Source organism: Hipposideros armiger, unplaced genomic scaffold (genome assembly GCF_001890085.2).
Source record: "Hipposideros armiger isolate ML-2016 unplaced genomic scaffold, ASM189008v1 scaffold_344, whole genome shotgun sequence".
NCBI lineage: Eukaryota > Metazoa > Chordata > Mammalia > Chiroptera > Hipposideridae > Hipposideros > Hipposideros armiger.
The window spans coordinates 1,105,218-1,126,127 of NW_017731694.1; the positions used below are offsets into that span (position 1 = coordinate 1,105,218).

General features: G+C 35.8%; 1 protein-coding gene across 3 annotated transcripts in view; it reads right to left on the bottom strand.

The window, feature by feature from the left end:
• Positions 1-6,727: 6,727 nt before the first annotated feature.
• Positions 6,728-20,910, bottom strand: part of EIF2A (eukaryotic translation initiation factor 2A) — a 36,383-nt gene continuing 22,200 nt past the window's right edge. For 2 of the 3 annotated variants that reach the window (XM_019661313.1, XM_019661315.1), the window contains 5 exons: positions 18,040-18,611; positions 13,988-14,101; positions 9,447-9,578; positions 8,547-8,612; positions 6,728-7,939 (listed from right to left, as the gene is read on the bottom strand). In XM_019661313.1, the coding sequence (XP_019516858.1) occupies positions 7,874-7,939; positions 8,547-8,612; positions 9,447-9,578; positions 13,988-14,101; positions 18,040-18,611 (950 nt within the window). In that variant the 3' untranslated portion in view covers positions 6,728-7,873. The remainder of the gene's footprint in view (positions 7,940-8,546; positions 8,613-9,446; positions 9,579-13,987; positions 14,102-18,039; positions 18,612-20,910) is intronic. The other variant, XM_019661314.1, reaches the window with a different exon arrangement.

A 20,910-nucleotide genomic window follows, 5' to 3' on the forward strand; every position in this document is an offset into this window, starting at 1 on the left:
GGGGAACAATAGGAATCAGTCTGATGGTTAAGGGGCTAAAGTCGGTTAATTCAAGAGGTTTGGCAATAAAAAAGAAAGAGCAGCAGCCCAGGCTATTAAAATGGCAAGTTTTAAGTGCTTGAACATATTTTCCAGACAAGTTCTAAAATTTCTAAATCCTTATTAATTTCTCTATACTTTGATCTTTGGAACCATCTAGTGGCCATATCAGGAACTGTGGTTTGGGTGAACTGATTGTTTTTAATTTTCAAATTCATTTAAAATATAAAAATATTATATATCATAAAATATTAAAAAATAATTTTTAGAAGTGTACTTTTCTGACTTTCAATTTAAGGTAGCAAAATAAGCACCTGCTTCTGCTTCTCTCCTTTTTCAGGATCTCAGAAAAATGACAGGAAAGTGGTACAAGCAAGTGCAACATTGGGAAGAAGGCAGCTGACCAGAGGCTGTAGAAACTCTAGAAACAGACAGTAGATGGAACCATACTAATTTGCTTACCTATCTAATTTGCTTACTATCATTTCCACGACATACCAGGAAAAAGGTGAAGACAGAAGCTGGTGAAGCCCTAGAGAGGCTCTAAGAACCAAATAAAGCAATATAAAGGGAAGTAGTGGGTTATGAAGCAGCAACTCAGCGAATTAGACAGTTACCCCCTTTCAGAAGAGGCGTTCAGTGCAGACTGGTCTCCACACCTGCAGCAGCATCCATGCGGACACCTAACCTTGTAGACGCTACAGAGCTGAGCTGTCCCCGTGAATGGTGATCTTATTGCTGGGGCCTGGGACTGACACCTATAGAATGGAGGGGTTACACAGTCTCAGCAGTTATAGACAGTCTTGGCAGGACTAGGACTGTATCTTTAGGTAGACAGTCCAAGAGCCAAGAGTAACATACTTAACTTTTAATTTACTTTTGGAAAACTCAACATCTTACTTTTTTCACATTTTATAGACTTTCTGACATAAAATTTCTTTTGGAACTTACATACACGTTTTATTTTTTACTTGGCAGGGGGTATAAGTTCAGGGAGTGTACAATTTAGTTTATAAAAAGTGACATAATAGGTTGGCCCGTGAGCTTCATTCATTAATCTTTTAAGCAATAAATGTTTATGTGGTTCAATCTATGTAAAAATCAATCGGCCCATTACATTACCTTTTTTAAAAAAACAAGTTTAGGAGTTAAAATGCCAATTTGCAGACTCACCTAAGTAAATTGATTGTACTTCCATTAAATAAAAGCAATGGTCTCACAGTAATAACAGTACAAAAATGTGAAAACAGATTGAGTAAAAAAAAAAAAAGCAGCAGAAGTTGATGAAGGAAAGAATAATAAAAGGAGCATTTAAAAATTTCAATATGATGTGACCCAGCAATTCCACTTCTCAAAACTTCTATAGCGGAGAATATAAAAGTAAAATAACTATAAATTATTAATATAATTATTTCCTTGTTATTTTGTATTCTTGTATAGTAGTGGTTAGCAAACCTTTTCTGTAAAGAGCCGAGAATAAATGTTTTAGACTTTGCAAGGTACATGTCTGGTGCAATGACTGAACTCTAAAGTTGAGGCATGAAAGCGGCTATGGCTGTATTACAATAAAACTTTAGTTAAGGATCCAGAAATCTGAATTTCATACAATTTTTACATCACCAAATGGTTGTTTCATTTTTCAACCATTTAAAAATGTAAACACTAATCTGTGCTGCACAGGATTAGCCAAGGACTATCATTTGCTGAGTCCTGGTCGACAGCATCGTACTGTTTAAGGCTGCACTGTATTCCATTCCATCATTAAAATATTTCCCTACTATAAACATCACTAGGATGAACATATTTTTTTGTAGTAGTTTTACACAAATCCCTATTTCCTTAGGACAAATATCTAGGGGTGAACTAGGTGGGTCAAAAAGATATGCCAAATTCTAAGCGCTACTCCTCTTTGTGTCTTTCTTTTCTTATCTCCCTTGTTTTTTCTTCACTTCCTCCACTTTTTATTTCATCCTCTTTCAGTTCTAGTTCTTTTGATTTACCTCTTTTAGCTTCTGTTTTTACATACGAGGCCAGTGGATATGTCATTGACCCACATGATTTTGTCCCAGCTATTCAACCAAAGCTGAGAAAGCCTCTAAAGTTGATGGTGTTCCTCTCCCTACTTTCACTGAGTTTACAGTGAAAGATGAATTACTCTACTTAATGTGAGTGCATTGGATTGGCAGAATACAGGTGCTATAATAACACACAAATGAAAGAGAAAAGAACAGGATTGTAAATGTTTCCATCACCATTTATGCGGAAGGAAAGTTTAAATGTTCTGTCTGGACTGGGCCTGTCCTCTACTTAGCTGCCGACCATGATAAACATTACAAACCACACACAAAGCAAACTTTTCTCCTATATAGAGCACCCACAACAGGTCCACGTTAAATTTTAGTTTTTTTTTTTCCCCGTGAAAACTTCCCTGAGTAATTGGTTGTCCTTGAAAACAACCTGAAATGTATACACTCCCTCTGTATTAGTCTGCTTAGGCTGCCGTAACAAAATACCACAGGCTGGTGTCTTAAACAATAGACATTTCTTTTCTCACAGTTCTGAAGGCTGTAAGTCTAAGATCAAGGTGCCAGAAGAGTGAGGTTCTGGTGAGACCTCTCTTTCTGGCTAGCAGACAACTGCCTTCTTAGTCATCACATGGCAGAGAGACACAGCTAGCTTTCTGGTGTCTCCACTTACAAGGGCACAAACCCCATGAGGGGGGGTCCCATCTTCATGACCTCATCTAACCCTAATTCTCTCTCAAAAAAGCCTTGGTGTATAAAATGCAGGCCCAAAATGTGATTTTATCTTTTACGCGTATGCTATATTTCTGCTAAGTGAAGTCAGTCAGTCAGATAGAGGACAAGAACCATATTATTTCACTCATATGTAGAATATAAAACAAAGCAACAAATGAACAAACAAAACAAACAAAAAACCTCATAGATACAAACAGAATGATGGTTACCAGAAGGGAAGTGGGGTGGAGGAAGGACGAAGAGAATAAAAGGGGTCCAATAAATGGTGACAGAAGGTGACCAGATTTCGGGTGGTGAGCACAAGAGTACACAGATGTTATATTATAGTTGTGCACCTAAAATTTGTATAATGTTAACCAATGTTACCCCAATAAATTTAAAAAGAAACCAAGTTAATACTGAAAAAAGATGGAATTTATTAGGTGTGCCAAAAGTGGAAAATACTTAGCAGCAGATGCCCACAGATATGTTGATGTGTTTCAAAAGTAAATTAAAAAGTACATAAAAATCATATGAAATATTATATAGTGAATTGTATGTCATTGGGTAAGATGTAAAACATTAATATTTTAACATCTAGAGAGATGCACACACCCTACAACAGAAAAAAAATCACTTGAATTTCACATATATTTTCATGAATGTATTAATACTGAATAGCATAGGCTAGGTCTGTGGTTCCCAAACTTTACTAACACACTGGAATCACATGGGGAATCTTTAAAGAATACTAATGCCTGATTTCCTTGACCAGCCATTGTTATTTAATTGGCATGAAGAGGAACTTGATCTTTGGGTGTTGTAAAAGCTCCCCAGATGAGTCTACTGTGCAACAAAATTTGGGAATCACTGGATTAAGTTATCCTGGGGGATAAAAAACATCTCCAAACTCTCAGTGGCTTGAAAACAAAAGTTTATTTCTCATTCATGCTACAAGTCCAACATGAAGAGGCCTACCATCCACAACAGTGCTATCTCAACCCCAGGGCTCAGGGTCTATCACAGCAGGGGGAGGCATGAAGAATCATGCATTGGCTCTTACATGTTTTTGTTCAGAAACGACACACTTCACTTCTCCCTAACATTTCATTGGCTAATGCAAGTCACTTAGCCATGCCTTACTTCAATAAAGATGGGTTAGTATAATTCTCCCACACGTCCAGAAAACGGGAACAAAAATATCAGAGTAATAGCTTCCATCTTTTAAAAATCTATATTGAATACTTAATGATTTCCCTTGGTGCTGAAGACTGAATTTGTCACGCCAAAATATGTTGAAACTTAATTCCCAAGGTGATGTTATTTGGAGGTGGGGCCTCTTGGAAGTGATTAGATCATGAGGGCAGAGCCCTAATGAAAGGATCTAGTGCCCTTTGTAAGGGAACCCAGAGAGCTCCCTCACCCTTCCTGCTGGCACAGCAAGATGGCCGTCTATGAACCAGGAAGTAGGACCTCACCAGGCACCAAATCCGCAGGTGCCTTATCTTGGACTTCCCAGCCCCCAGAACTGTGAGAAATCAATCTCTGCTGTTTATAAGCCACTCAGTCTATGGTATTTTGCTGCAGTTGTCTGACATCTTGTCACATCTTTTGGTACCAAGTCTTGAATCTTCAATTTTCTACTTGATTTCATGAACCAATCTTACATCTATAAATAACTTGACATTACTAAACGACACATTGTATTTCCTTTGTAACCTGCACTGTACCCAGTAAACACTTGATGAATTGATCTAAATAGATTTTTAGAAGTGCGCAGGTTATTCCTTCTAAATCTGGTTTGACTTGACAGTCTTGGTAGCTGAAGATGACCCCAAGAAACAGGCCCCTGAAATGGGCTTATTCCAACAATCCTCCTTCCATCAAGAACAAAACACTTAATTCTGGCAAGACTAAAACTGCAAGGCTGTCACAATCATTACTGTTATTTTACTACTTACAAATTCTTGCCAGGTTGCTCTGCTCCGAATACTAATGTATTTACACAGGTAGATGAACCCAGAAACTGCTTGGGAACATCACCTGAATAAGAATTCTTAATATTCCTAGCTGTCTTTCTAGTATCTCATAACTCTAAGAAATGCAGCAGTACTCCATTACCCACAGTTTTGTTTTCTGTGGTTTGTTAGTACCTATGGTCAATTGTGATCTGAAAATATTAAATGAAAAATTCCAGAAATAAACAATTGATAAGTCTTAAATTGCGCAGCATTTTGAGTAGTGTGATGAAACCTCATGCCTTCCTGCCTGGGTTGCAAATCATCCCTTGTCCAGCGTATCCACACTGTATATGCTCCCCACCCATTAACCACTTAATAACCGTCTTGATGATCAGCTTGGTTATGGGGGGGTGGGGAGAGAAAGAGACCACATTCACATAACTTTTGTTATAGTATACTGTTATAATTGTTCTATTTTATTATTGTTGTTAATCTCTTACTGTACCTAATTTATAAATTAAACTTTCTCAAAGGTATGTATGTATAGAAAAAAACTGTATGTAGGTTTCAGTACTATCTGCTGTTTCAGGCATCCACTGGGGGTCTTGGAACGTATCCCCCTCAAATACGAGGGGACTACTGTATTTTTTTTTTAATGAATGTATTTTATTTTTTTAAAGATTTTATTGGGGAATTGGGGGAGGGGAACAGTGCTGGGGAATCTGGAGAAGGGGAACAGACAAGTTGCTGTCGTTTTGTTCTTCAGTCTAGTTGTGGAGGACGTCGCTTCACTAGCCCATGTTGGTATTATCATTGCGCTCTCCCTGGGTGAGGCAGATCAGTCGGCCGGCCTCTGGACAGCCGCTCACAGCGGCTCTTGGCAGCTCACACTGTCTGCCAGCTGCTCACGTTGGCTGCTGGCTACACACCGTAGCTTATGGCAGCCCACTGCACTAGGGGCTGCAGCCTCTGCTGTCGCTGGGGACTCACAGCAGCCCAGCTCCAGGGTGAGCTGTTGTTCATCATCTTAGCTGTAGAGGGCAGTGTCACTGGCTCTCATATGTGGGATCCGAACCGGGGCCCTGCTGCTCAGAGCTGGCATCCCAAGCCAGCTCTTAACCAATGCGCCACTCAGCCAAGCCGGGGACTACTGTATTTTAAATCTCATTTTCAGTCAGGCTTTCATCACCATACACTCTTTTCTATTTCTATCGCCTTACTCCCAGAGGATAATATATTTAAGTCAAAGAACACCTCAGGGCTGGCTGAGTGACGAGGTGGTTAAGAGCTGGCTTGGGACGCCAGAGCGCCCCGGTTCGGAACCCACATATGAGGGCCAGTGACACTGCCCTCCACAGCTAAGATGCTGAACAACAGCTCAACCTGGAGCTGGGCTGCCATGAGTCTCCGGTGACAGCATAGGCTGCAGGCCCTGCTGCAGTGGGTTGCCATGGGCTACCGTGTGTAGCCAGCAGCCAGCGTGAGTGGCCAGCAGCTGCTGAGCGGCCATCCAGAAGCCGGCGACTGATGTGCCTCGCCCGGGAAGAGCGCAATGATGGTGCCAACTTGGGCCAGAGAAGCAACGTCCTCCACAACTAGACTGAAGAACAAAACAACAGCAACTTGTCATTTCCCCTTCCCCCAATTCCCCAGCACTGTTCCCCTCCCTCAATTCCCCAATAAAAATCTTAAAAAAAAAAAGAACACCTCAGTTTGCTCAGGAATTCTTTATAAATAATTAAATGGATTAAATCATTATAGAAATAAATAAAATTATTTTAAAAAAATGAGTCTAAGAATTTGGGTAGGAATAGTCACCCTGAAGCAATTAAAAAGCATCTGACCAAACCAAAAGGTTCAATGATACTACCTCTGAGATAAACATTTTAAAAATAATTAATAAGTTTACTGCAAACTGCAATAAATGGTAATTATTTTAAAAAATTGTTAGGCTGCTAAACCAAAAAAACAGTGCACGGTCTCAGTATGCATTATTTAACATTTTATTAGAAAAACGATTTTTAAAGTAATATATTGTGAAAGTAATTCATTTGCGTCAGTTTCTATTATCAGAAATAAATCAGTTAATGTTGAAAGCAATTAATTATATGTACATGAGTATACATGCACACATACACTCCACATGCAAAATATTTAAAATACCACTCGAATTTTAATGCATTAGATCTTTACCAAATCTTAATAGAAACTTTGGTGCGCCAGTAAACTCAGTTATCTATTTGTCTATTTCTCTCAAGGTGTTTCTGGATTCTTTTACCTATAGGTTTACATATTAGCTCTAGAAAATGAAAATTTTCATCAATGCAAATGAAATAAAAAATAATTTCAAATGTAAACCTGATAAAACAAATTAATTGTAACAGACTCCAAAACTAAATATAAATTAGTTTTGATAGTCAAGTATCTTGGATTATCATTACATCTTTTTTTCATCATATGAAAAGACAACCAAAAAATCATAGTTCATGTTTGGAAAATATTTACCCCATCCTTAGATCATTAGGTTTATTATTTGAAATATCAAAATAAAATGTTTTACTATTTCTATTTTTTAAGTCTATACTTACTTTAGAACTAAGCAAACTTTACTTCAAATAATACAAACAATATAAACAATTTAATATATTTACTACAACCTGATTTTTAAGGATTTCTTTAAAGTTTTGATAATATAATTATATTTTAAGATCAAAAAAGCCATTTTGTGTATTTAAAGGACAGTTTTCCCAAACTTGCCTTGTAAATTCATAAAGGGTTTCTTAAGTGAGGAACTCATAACAAAACCAACATCGATTAAATTTAAAAAGTCTTTATTCATTTATATGGTATATACCATCCTTTACTAAAAACATGTCTTTCAATGGATCAAGCTTTGCTAGAAAATTCATGTGTCTCTTTTTTATATCATATGTTGAAATGGTAGAGGATGCAGGATACAAAAATCAATTTAATAGGCATCATTGAGTTTTATACATACACAGAATCTTGGGTAAGTGGTTAAAATTACAGATGAGCACTAAATGTGGGCACATGGATATTCCATATATACCAATGAACTTAACAGAAGATGTGTTTGCACTGATTTCTGGTAACCAACTTGCTTTCTGCAAATCTTTAAACACCCAATTCCAAATCTTCCAGCTCTTGGAGAAGGGCTTTCTCTTTCTGAATTTTCTCCATCTAGAAAAGTTTAAGACAATAAAGTTATTCAACAGGAAATAAAATAATTATTGGATTTACAGTCAAAATAACAAAGGAGAAAAAATTTAGAGAGTATGTCTGACACTTTATCAGACTCACTGGTAAACACACATTTAAAAATGCAGATTAGAAGCAAGTTCTAATTTGTTATCTGGTATGAATCAAGGGGGCAAAGGACAGAAGCTGCCTTACTGCATTCCTTTAGGTCCGGTAAATTTTCCATTTTACACTTGGGCTTAAAAGTGCTGAGGAAAAGAGGAGGAAAAGGGGCAAAGGGGGCAGTGCAATCTGAGATACAGGAAGGAAGAAAATCTTGTATTTGCCTCACATAATAAACTGCCTTGATAAACAGCAGCAACAGCATTAATATGCCTGTTAGGAATAGCAACTGTTTCATTCCCCATGATCTACATTATGTCTCCTTCTATCCATCCCTGTTTAAGAGTAAAAACTAAAAAATATATGGCATGTGATTTTCAAAAATAGTTTAAATCTATGTACTCTTTTACCCAATTAAACAATTGCTTATAATAAAAAGAGAAGGGTAGTAGTGACTACGAGCCCAAATGAAAAATGCAGAAAAGACCTGATTTTTTTCTAGCTGTTTTCCAGTTGCTGCTTGTTCTTTCAGCTGTTCGATTGCTTTCAGTTTCTGCAAACATCAAATATTTATGAGTCAAGAGGAAGGAAGAATAAGTTAGTTTAGAATACAAATTTTCTTATTAACAACTCAATCATATAAATAAGGGGAATCAATTATCTTACACTTGTATCAAAAATAGTTTGTTAAAATGCTAAGGTAAACTACTTTGTAAAATTAATTGAAAAATTTAAAAATAAATAAAATATGCTCCAACTCTGAAAATAAAAAAATATGGGATTTAGTAAAATATTTTTCAATCTTTTAATTGTTATACGAGTATATGTATATGTATGTGTGCATAGATATGTCAATATGTGTACATACATATATATATATGTAAATATATCACCAATTTCACCATTTATTTTTGTACTTCATTGTACCTGGATGATATCTTTGGCTTTATAAGAAACTTTATAGCGCAGCCCAAGAAAAGCTCTAGAGACCTGGTTTTACCTCCACAAACTGGCTGTAATTTGACAAGTGAATAAACTTTTTGTCTCTGTTTCCTCATCTTTAAAACTAGGATAAAGGTCTGTTCCTACCTATCTCACAACTGTCTAATGAAATACTGAGTATAAAAGTGTTCAGCATATATCTATACAATTGTACATTATTTCTTATTACTCCAAAAATCAAAAATAAAAGACCGAGAGTCATTAAACATTTGTGAATAGAAATTAAATCCGCACCATTCCTATGTTAGAGTATTTCATAGAAAGCAATGATGAGAACTGCTACAAACTTCTTAGATTCCTGTATTTAGGCATTTAAATATTACTTTATATAATTCTCACATATTTCTTTCCATAAATACGTCTGATTTTCATTTAAATCGCTCACCTTCTTTAGGTTCTTGATTTTTTTGTCTCTCTCAGGGTCTCCAGAAGTTGACTGAGACACAGTATTTTGTGCTGAGCTCTGTGGGGCAGGAGTAGGTGCCAAATCTGTTGAGTTCTTCTCACTTCTTGCTTCCTACAGGAAATATTTTCAAATATTCAATTTTCTAAAATGAAAACATTAAAGTATTTTAACCAAAAAGGTGCTGGTATTTAAATGCAGACCCAAAATGTGATTTTATATTTTATACTACAATTTATATAAAGAAAGGAACTGAACTGAAGGTCTCATAAAATATGCTATGTTCCATAATAAATACAATGCAGCTTAAAAAAAAGTCACAGTTATGAGACACTCAAAAGGTTTTTACTATATAATTGTCACAGAGAACACTTTGCTGGATCTAGAATTTAAAGTAACATAACAATAAAAAAATTTAAATTATTATGTTAGTAATATAACGAAAGGACAAATGAAAAGAAAAGAAATGACCTTCGCCAAGTAAGCTAGAAGATTTCTGTATCAGCCAACAAGCATTCAAAATTTCTGGATCTTTTGGGAGGGGCCATTATATGGATGCTTTGGAAATGTGACAGGCTTTTCTAATTAAGGTATGTGAAGTTTCACTCATGTGATGTCCTCCCAAACTATAATGAGTGTGTAAGATCAAGTCCACGTAATGGGTGATGCTACAGAATAAGTCCTACAGAGGTTTATTTATAATCAGATCAATACAGCTCTGCAACAAAGTGCATTGGAAAACTTTTGTCCCTGAAAGGAAGTCTACATTGCCCTCAATGTGATCAGACCTCTGATGACCTTTCTAGCCTCAGCCCTCCTCACCAAGGAACCACTGATTCTGAACCACTTTGATTTCCGCTAAGGTGCTGTGAACTCGTTTCCTGGCTTTTGTGCTTATTACTCTTGTTTACTGTTCCTTGTGCCTTGAATACCTTTAGGTCACCTGGTTGACCCTACTTATCCTTTAGGGCTCCTAGAAAATGCCCCCACTTCCCAAGAGACCAGATTAGTTACACATGTGTTATGTATCCTTATTGCAACACCGTCCTGCACTATCTCCCATTAGACTGTACCTGAGGTTTTCTTGTTCACTGTTCTACTTGTGCCCCCAGCATACTATGTGCTTTACTGCACATGTTAAATAAATGAAAGAGCAAAAGAATGACTCTCCTTTTGTAATTATGAAAAGACATATGTTTTGACGAGAGGGGGAAAGGTTAAGTCTTTATTGGCCTAGAGATAGAGCTTCTACCTCTTCTTCATAGAGTTCCCAGTGGAATCACAGAACCCCAAGAATTCAAAACCTCTTACTCAGAATTCTGGGTGGAATACTCTGAATTTCCAAAGCATCCCAGGGGAACATGGTACAGGGTATCACTTCTAGATCTCTGAATCTAAAAATGTCTGCTTGAGAGTTTTTAGAGAATATAAATTAGAGTCACTTTTTCTTTTTAAAGTCATGTTGGTTATACTTTTTTTTGTACATTCCAATGCAGCAAAGGTTAATTCTATGTGAAAGCACATTACTGAGCGCTTCAACAGAGTATTCCGAAAGAAACTATTTACTAGTTTCTACTCTTAAGGAGCTTATAAGCTCTGATAATGTATGGTTTTGTATTCTTCATACAATTAAAGAAGAGTGGATAAAAGAAGAGATACTTTACCTATCAAAATTCACTTCTGATATCACATTTAAAAATTTTTAAATTTAGTTGCTTATAATGAGCTGGGAATATTAATTTTTCTATTAGGAAGTAAGAAGGTTAATGTTACAAATGTGAAAAACTATTAAAGTTAAGTGAAACATAAAATTTAATTTTCTACCGTATTTTAAATAACCAAGAATAAGTCAAAATGTCTGATTATACTTAAATTCTGGCCACTCTCTGGAAAGAATATGTATATGGTAAGATTAAATTCTTAGTTTCAATTCTTTTTGGTACAGTTGACAAGCTTATAAAACCATCCAAAGTTTATAAAAGCACCTGGTTAGATTACATACATCTGACTTCTTTATCTTTGGTTACTTAATTCAGAGTCACAGCTGAAAAGGTGTGGTCAAGGTGAGACACTATCATGGACCATTTACCTGTGTTCTATTACACAACCTAACTTTTACTAACTCCAGCCAGTTGTCTCAAAACCCATAGGGAAAGGATTATCTTGCAAGTAGAAAACCTTTGCCACCACTGGGAAAACACACAAAGGGTAACTCCATAAATGATGGATTAGTAGTATCACCTTTAGTAAATAACACATGTGGGTGATTGCACGGTTGGTTGTTTTTGTAATTATGTTTTACATTAATGGTGCTGATTGTAAGGGCTCTCTTTGAGAAAGTCCAAATATTTTAATATTGATTATTATAAATAATACCAATTCTATAAACACTGACCCAAATTTTATGTGCTCAAATACCAGAAACACACACAAAATGAACTAATATTTTATTTCAAAGGGACCTTAGCTCAGTACCAGCGATGGTCATACTGAAAAGATCTGATAAAATGAAGAAATATCACTTATAAACAGGAATCTAAGATGAGTGGGTTTTAGAAGGCACTGAAATCTCTATTAGAAGGAATTTTGTACAGCCACTCTGGAAAACAGTATGAAGGTTCCTCAAGATATTAAAAATAGAGCTGCCATATGACCCAGCAATCCCACTTTTGGGTATATAACCAAAGGAAACAAAATTATTATCTCAAAGAGATAATCTGAACTCCCATGTTCATCGCAGTATTATTTATAATAGCCAAAGTATGGAAACAACCTAAGTGTCCATCAATGGATGAATGGATAAAGAAAATATATCTATACACACAGTGAATGTTATTCAACTTTTTATTTGCATCAACATGGATGAGCCGGGGGCATTATGTTAAATGAAATTAGCCAGAGAAAGATAAAATATGGCATGGTATCACTTTATATGTGGAATCTAAAAAAAAAGTCAGACTCACAGAAACAGAGCAGAATGGTGATTGCAAGGGGTTGGGGGGTGGGTATAGTGGGGAGATGTTGATAAAAGGGTTCAAATTTTCAGTTATAAGATGAATAAAGTCTGAGGATGTACTGTATAACATGGTGACTATAGTTGACAGCACTGTACTGTATCACTGAAATTTGCTGAGAGAGTAGAACAAGTGTTGTCACTCCCACAAAATGATAAATGTGTGAGGTGATGGATGTGTTAATTAACCCAGCTGTGGGAATCCTTTCTCAATATATATGTGTATATCAAATCATCACATTGTACACTTTAAAAATTTTATTTGTCAATTATATTGGGTTGTCGGAAGTCATGACATATTTTTCCTATGTTTTTTGTTGCAAAAATGCATCATGTCTTTTCCAACAACCCAATAATAGTTAGAAAAAAATATTAGCTAGAAAAAAAAAGGACTCTTACCTACGAGTAATTATAAGGTAACATTCAGAGCCAGCACAAGTCTCTAACCACAATGATGAAAGGACAAGTTTTACTTTTAAAGAGGTGTAATACATGGAGTAGATCATTTTACTCAGAGTGACCTAACACAAGCTATTCAACCCTCCGTCAGGCGCAACTGATCTATCTCACAGGTTCATTGCACACAAATTTTCAAATATCTTAACAGTTAAGTATCATGACTCATCGCTTCCATATCTTCCCCCTCTACCGTAACCTATTGCCAGTCATGTTTGTGACTTAGTACAGTAAAGATTTCATAGCGGCATCTTTGTGTGCAATGAATCTGTGAGATCAGTTGTGCCCGATGAAGTGTTAAAGATTTTTTGGAGATAAAATATATTAACTACAAAAGAGCACGCTGATTTTTTTAAAGGCCAGATTTTAGCAGAATGTGGTTGCATAATGCAATTCTACACCTTAAAACAATTAATTGTCTACCAAAACACATAAGCAACCTAAACTGTCAGAATTCAAGCATTACTAGCACAACCGCATTGAATCTCAAATATGTAGTCACCATTACTTTGCTAATCAGATAGTCCCAGCACAACTAATCTCACTATCACAGGACCATAAATTGTCAATTCTTATACTAGTGTGGTTTTTCAATTACAAAATCATACACAAATTAGTTTAGAACAATTCCATTGTTTGTGTACTTCTGGCACTTAGATTCCTAATTGAATAATTTCCTATAGTAACATAATATTGAGTGACAAAATGGCTTTATAATCACATACTTTCTGGTGTCTCTTAACAAAAACATGTTTTCAAAAAAGCAAACTATACCACTTCACGAAGGCCCCACCAAAAAGGTCTATAGCAAGTAACATACTACATAATCCCATTAGGGTTTCAGGTTTTTAAGGTCAGGTCCAGTTTCCTTAACTTCCCATTATATACAGGGAATTCTTAAAAATTCATAGGCAAACACAAAAGAAAGACATTCTAACTCCAACTACATTTTACAACATAACAGTCAAGTCTTTTGGACTTCAAAACTTGAAGGCTTAAAGCTAATAATTTAACTGATTTTGTTTTGTTTTGAAGGGATTAGTGCCCCACATACCTGCTTTGCAGCTTTCTTAGCCTCATGCTTCCTTTGATTTTTAAGGGCTGTTTTTGATAACGGTTTATCATTTCCTGATTGTGGTTTCATATTCTGAGGTGGTTCCTCCTCATGCTATGGAAAATGTAAAATAAATGATTTTGAAATAGAGTCCATGTTGTTAAAAACATATTCAACAAATTATACAATTTTGCTAATATGGGATAAACTTATTTTACCAAGTTTATTTTAAGATCACTGGCAAATAACATTTCAAAACTCTGATTGGTAGTAGGCACACTCCACTGTCGGCATGGAATTAATGAGGCACTTCCTATGAGTTGATAGTTATCTTTCAGATTTCTGAGACTGCAAATAAGAGCAGGCAAAATTCACTTTGGTTTTGTTTAAACAATGGAACTTTTCTTAGTACTACCACCGACGCATGATTCTTATAAAATTAGACATCAACAATAGCTTCTTCTGCAATCTTTTTGGATCTGACTACTGCCAACAGAAACTCAGTTCCCTCATTTGTTTTCTTTGCACAAAGAATTATTTGCTAGACCTTAACTTGCAAAATCGGATACTAGAAGTTAAAAATAAAAGCAGATAGAAAAACTAAGACTATAAGAAAATAGATGAAGGTGCTGGCCAAGTGGCTCAGTTGGTTAAGAGCTCGCTTAAGAGTACAAGCTCTGAGCAACAGGGTGGCTGGTTCAATTTCCAGCACAAGCTGAGCTGCGCTGAGCTGCCAACAGGTAGCAGGATGGCTCAGCTGAAAAGAAAGAAAAAAAAAGAAAATAGATGAAATAGGAAGAGATAACTGCTATAACTGCATAATTATAAATCCAGGATTAACATAATAAAGAGGCCTACAAAAACCTAAGAAACTTGTCAGATTATATGCAACTAGACAATTGTTTTCATCATTGGATATTTATACAACCATCTATCAACTACATTCCACAACAGAAGGAGAGTAAATTAAGTACAGGATCAAGGAGGATCTAATGTAGAACATGGGGATTATAGTTGGTAACACTGTATTGAATAACTGAAATTTGCTAAGAGTAGAATGCAAATGTTCTCATAAAAAAAAATTCATCTACTTACTGATTCTGTCTACACTGCTATTATGCTAGTGTTAACTGTCTCTTAGACTCTACCATACTCAGCACATCAAAAGGACCACGTCTCCATGAAGTTTCTTGAGTACTAGATCTGTGTTGTGCTTATAAATGCTATGAGGAAATGGGCAGGGCGCAAACATTTAAGATACAGAGGAATAAATAAGAAACCATAAAGTGATTTGATCTTAGCAGTCGCATTAACTATTTCAGGTCATCAAAATTTTGTTTGTGTACATACAAGTACACTGCTTGAAGCAACTGAATATATGAGAACCCACATTTGTAGAATAGACAGATTTGGAGCTCAAAGCTCTTTTACTTATTTTTTATTTTTTAATTTTTTTGAAAAGATTTTATTGGGGAGTTGGGGGAGAGAACAGAGTTGGGGAATCGGGGAAGGGGAACAGACAAGTTGCTGTCCTTTTGTTCTTCAGTCTAATTGTGGAGGATGTCACTTCACTGGCCCATGTTGGTATTGTGATCAATGCACTCTTCCTGGCTGAGGCAGATCGGTCGCTGGCCATTAAATGGCCGCTCACGGCAGCTCATGCCGGATGCCGGCCACTCACGGTAGCTCACGGCAGCTCACTGCAGCCTCACTGCAGCCCCACTGCATCCTACGCCGTCACCGGGGACTCACGGCAGCCCAGATCCAGGTTGAACTGTTGTTCACCATCTTAGCTGTAGAGGGCAGCATCACTGGCCCTCATGTGGGATCTGAACTGACGGCCCTGCTGCTCAGAGCTCATGCTCCCAAGCCAACTCTTAACCAATGAGCCACTCAGCCGGCCCCTCTTTTACTTATTTTTTATGTCCACTGCACACAATGTTAGTTAAGAGATACTAATATTTGCTGAACATTTGTTTTACACATCAAAATTCTTTCAATAGTGGGCTATGCCACAGCACCTTGCTTTGGCTGAAAGTTTCCACTCATGAGAACTTCAAAAAATGACAAAGCAATTAAAAATGATGCAAGAAGAAAGGATAAATTACATATCTTTTCCAACCTATAAGTATCATGTAGCCACTGACAGACGTTCATTTTAGACATACATACATACATAAATAAATAAATGAATAAATAAATAAAACCACACAGCTACTACAGGTCATGAGCTGTCTACTTGTTCAAACATAACATATGAATTTTTACTTATAAAAAGAGTAACTTTTGGGGAGGCCAGTTAGTTCAGTTGGTTAGAGCGCAATGTTCATAATACCAAGGTTGCCGGTTCAATCCCCACGTGGGCCACTGAGTTGCGCCCTTCACAACTAGATTGAAACAACTACTTGACTTGGAGCTGATGGGTCCTGGAAAAACACAATGTTCCCCAATAAAATAATAATAATATAATAATAAAGAATTTAAAAAAGTAACTTATTTCTTCAAGGGGAAAAATCCCAACACCTTTTTTCCCTTCTGCTATGTAACCTTCCTCCTTTGTATACTTATTGACTAGAACATCTTTGTTTCTAAGTAATTTCTTGACAGTATTTTCTTTGCCATTTACCTAATTTCTTGAATTAGATACAAACAAAGATTTTTCATTAGTGGTCACTTCAACTAAAATCATTTGTTAAGATCACATAATCACCATGTCACATACAAAAGCAAAAATTTCATGGGTATCTTAAATGTTAAAAAGTTTTGGTTTTAAGAAATTCTTACCTAGTTTTATTGCCATTTTCAAACTATTATCTTTCTATATTCATTTCTCTACCTTCCACCACCAAAACAAATTAGTTTTATGGATCAGAGAATAAAAATATACACCAATTCAGAGTTTCTTCCTCTTATGCTAATTTACACATATTTAGATAGCAGGATAGGGTGAGGTAAGTTACTCCTGTTTTTATCTTAGGTAAGGAAAATGTCAATATACTGATGGGACAAATCTAAAGACTATAATATACTTTCTTTTTTGATCTAATACAAATATAAATAGGGCTTAATTTGTTATGTAAGTTTATATATATTTACAAAATAACTTTATATAATGAAAATGTTTCAACAGAACATTTCAATGAAGTCAAGAAGTTAGAGACCACTGCTGCAATAAAATGGAAGAGGAAAGATTGTTCTTCTGTATTTGTGTTTGAGAGAGTTAGGAGTGGCCCTAGGGAGGCATAGGAGTATCTGTCCCTTGAAAAAGTATTTACTTCCCTGAATGTCTAACTATTAAGTAAGTATATAGCCCCGTTTACTTGGAAATCCCAGTTTATGCCTCTAGTATGGTCACTTTTCTAATAACAGAAAGACTTACAGAGCAACTTTATTCCTTAATATCATCAAGAAACTCAGGTCACTTATAAATGCTTTTTCCTGAGCTCTGAAATGCTAACATTTTAAAGCAGATATGAATCTGACTGATATTCCAGTCATAACTTTACAACAGAGGTGGGAACCGATGGCCTAAGGAAAACAAATGTGTTTTCTTTGCACAAGAGTGTTTTTAGAAATGGAGAAATTTCACATAAGCATCCAAACTTGTTTTGTCTTAAAAAAAATCAAACATTTTGGCAAGCTGGGCCTAAAATCTCCCATGGAAACAAGCAGCTACTGCTGTAGAGTGGCCATGGCCTTCAAAGATGGCGCAATCTCTCCCTTTTATTATTCTCGCCCAGCCACCATTGCCTTACGTCACAAACCCAGCCTGAGAGGCATTTCTATTTGAGCCCATGATCTAGAAAGCCAATATGTCAGATCAGTTCTCTTTCCCAGAGATGCAAAATGTGAATTGTTTTAAAATAACTACTTTTCCAACTTAACAATATGAGCTGTCTACCATCTTCAGCAATCAGCTCTCCACGGTTTCTACCCTAGAGTTTATATTCTGATCAGGTACTAAATAACACAAGAACATGCATGAGGAAATACCTAGAGAGCTCCACACACTGAAAAAACTTTTCCTACCAAAGTAGTAAAACTTTACTTACCAGTTTGGAATTGGTGACTGGTTTATTTCTCAAAGCTGGGGGTCTATAAGCTGTTGCAGCTTTAGGTTCTTCACTGCGTACATCACTTGGAACTGCTTGGTAAGTTACTGCTTTTCTTGGAAATATTCCATCTAAAAATGGCTGCCAAGAAACCTGCCATAATTCTGCATTTGATGGCATATCATACTTGTGTAAGACAGAGCCGGTATAATGCCAAATTTTGTACCCATTATTAACACGTAACCTGGGAGCACACGTGGCTGTTAAAATATGCTCACCATCTGGGCACCAAGCAAAATATGTAGAATCAGAGGCCACTGGTTTAGAAATAACTTTGTAGTTTTTAACATCCCACACTTCCATTTGTCCCCTCAGATTTCCAAATCCAGCTAGAACTAATATATGTCCATGAGGGCTATAGTAGGCTGCATTACGGGGACCAGTTCCAAAGTCAAACACAGGGTCACATTTCAAGTTGAAAATTGTCGCTTTGGCAGGCATAAAACCATAAACAGCACAGAACTCAGTAGAACTAGAACTCCAAACTACATCATAAATGGGACCGTTTTTTGCTAGAAAAAGAATATAAAATCCAAATTAGCAATAAACAATTAATGAATATAATATTTATTATCATAAACTATAATTATATAACTCATAAACATGTCAAACAGTAAAAATCCAAAAATTTCACGATATATCAAAATTAAAATATTTTTATGTGATATACTATAGAGATTAGTGTATAATCATACATTTATTTAAGAACCCCTAATGAATCTCAATTTCTTTTACACTTTGGCAATGTGGGCTCACAGCAGCATAGGTTATTACTATTAATAAAGAAATAGTTTTTATTAAAAGAGATAGTAATATATGCACACAGTAATAAAAACATAAACTATATAAAAAAGACAAGCCACAAAAATAAGTCCCTACACAAAGGCAATCCTTGGTTAGAGGATTTCTTGGATGTCCTATCAGAATATTATTGTTGAAATTAAATCTCTCTCTCTTAAACGCGCGCGTGTACACACACACACACACACACACACACACACACACACACACACACACAAAACCCCCAAAGTTCTAAACCTTTGTTGTTGCATTTAATACTCTAAGTTAGAGATTTTTCCATATAAGCACATTAAGATCTGCCTCATTCATTCACTCATTTATACCTAATTCTTTTTCAGTTGCACTGTATTCTATTACAAACCTTGCTGCATATACTCCACTGTGAGTGTTTAAATACATCTATCTGTAGGAGTGAAACTGTCTGGTCAAAGGGCGCATACACTTACTTGATAACATACCGTCAAAAGGCCCTTCAAAGAAGTTGTACCAATTTACACTATCGATAGTGCTTGATAGTGCAGATTTCCCTCACTCTCACTCATGCTGTGTAGTTTCATATTTTATCTTTGACAACTTACTAAGGTAAAAAACTGTCTTGTTTTCCTTCCTAATTCTTTTATTATAAGCTAAGCACCTTTTAATATATTTATACATAATTTCATTTCTATTTCTGTGGACTACCTTTTATCATCTCATGCCTATTTTTCTCTCCAGTTATTGATCTTTTATTGATTTACTTGCTATATTAACAGAATTCACCTTTTCTCATACTTATTCCTTGCCTGTCTAAAATAACATTTTCCCCAATTATTTGTTTGTTCTGCTTAATTTACGAACTCTTTTCTTCTCCCAAGTAGAAATCTATAATTTTTATACATTCAAATTTATCACGTTTCCCTTATGACTTGTGCCTTGTTTAGAAAGTCTTTTTCCACTTTAAAATTAGAAAAAAAAAATCTCAACTATTTTCTTCTAGTTCTGTAGTTTTAGGTATAATTTTTTGGTCCAATTGAGATTTATGTTGGTGAAGAGGCAGCATTAAGTTTTTGTCCGCATACCATATATTAAATAATCAGTATTTCCTCCATTGATTCAAATGCTGACTTTGTTATGTATCAGCAGCTATGCAAGTCTAGATCTATTTCTGGATTCTGTTCTGTTCCACTGATTTATCTGTCTATCCATAAGCCAAAACCAAACTATCTTAATTACAACTGCCTTATATTTTAATATCTAGTAGAGTTAGAACTCCCCCTGCCCTACTCTTCTTTTGCAATTTTTAAAACATTCTTGCATGTTTATTTGTTCAATATCAACTTTAGAATCAGCATACCCAGTCCAAAAAAAAAAAAAATCTGCTGGCATTTTAATTTAATTTTTCGATCAGTTTGGAGAAATTATATCTTTATAAAATTCTTATTAAAGGTCACAGCTTGTCCCTCAGAAGTTTAAGTTTTCTTCCCATCAGCTCTGTATAATTTCTTGTTTTTTGGTGCTGTATATGGTATCTTTCCTTCCCCTATGGATTTTCTATTTTAGCTGAGCCATCCTGCTCCCTGCTGGCAGCTCAGTGGCAGCTCAGCTCGGGCCGCGAATCAAATTGGCGACCCTATTGCTCAGAGCTCACACTCTTGAGCACACTCTTAGCCAACTGAGCCCCTATGGTTTTTAAGTGGCTGTTGTTTATACTGTGACTTCATCTAGATGAGCAGGGATGGTTTTGATTTTCATTGTACAACTATATATTTTTTGATCAGTTACACTGACTAGGTCTTTCAAAATGTTAACAGTGGAAAGGGGAATCATCCTTATTTTGTTTCTGACTTTAATGGAATACATAGTTTTTTGTAAGGAAGGTTACCTTACTTTTATGTGTTTCATTCAAAATAAAAAAATTAGGGAGTTGCCAAGACTTTAAAACTATATTATTTTACAGTTAATTTAGCTCATCAAAACAAAAGATGAAGTGCTAATAATCTTCAGTTTGGAAGATTGTGTTAAACTCACTAG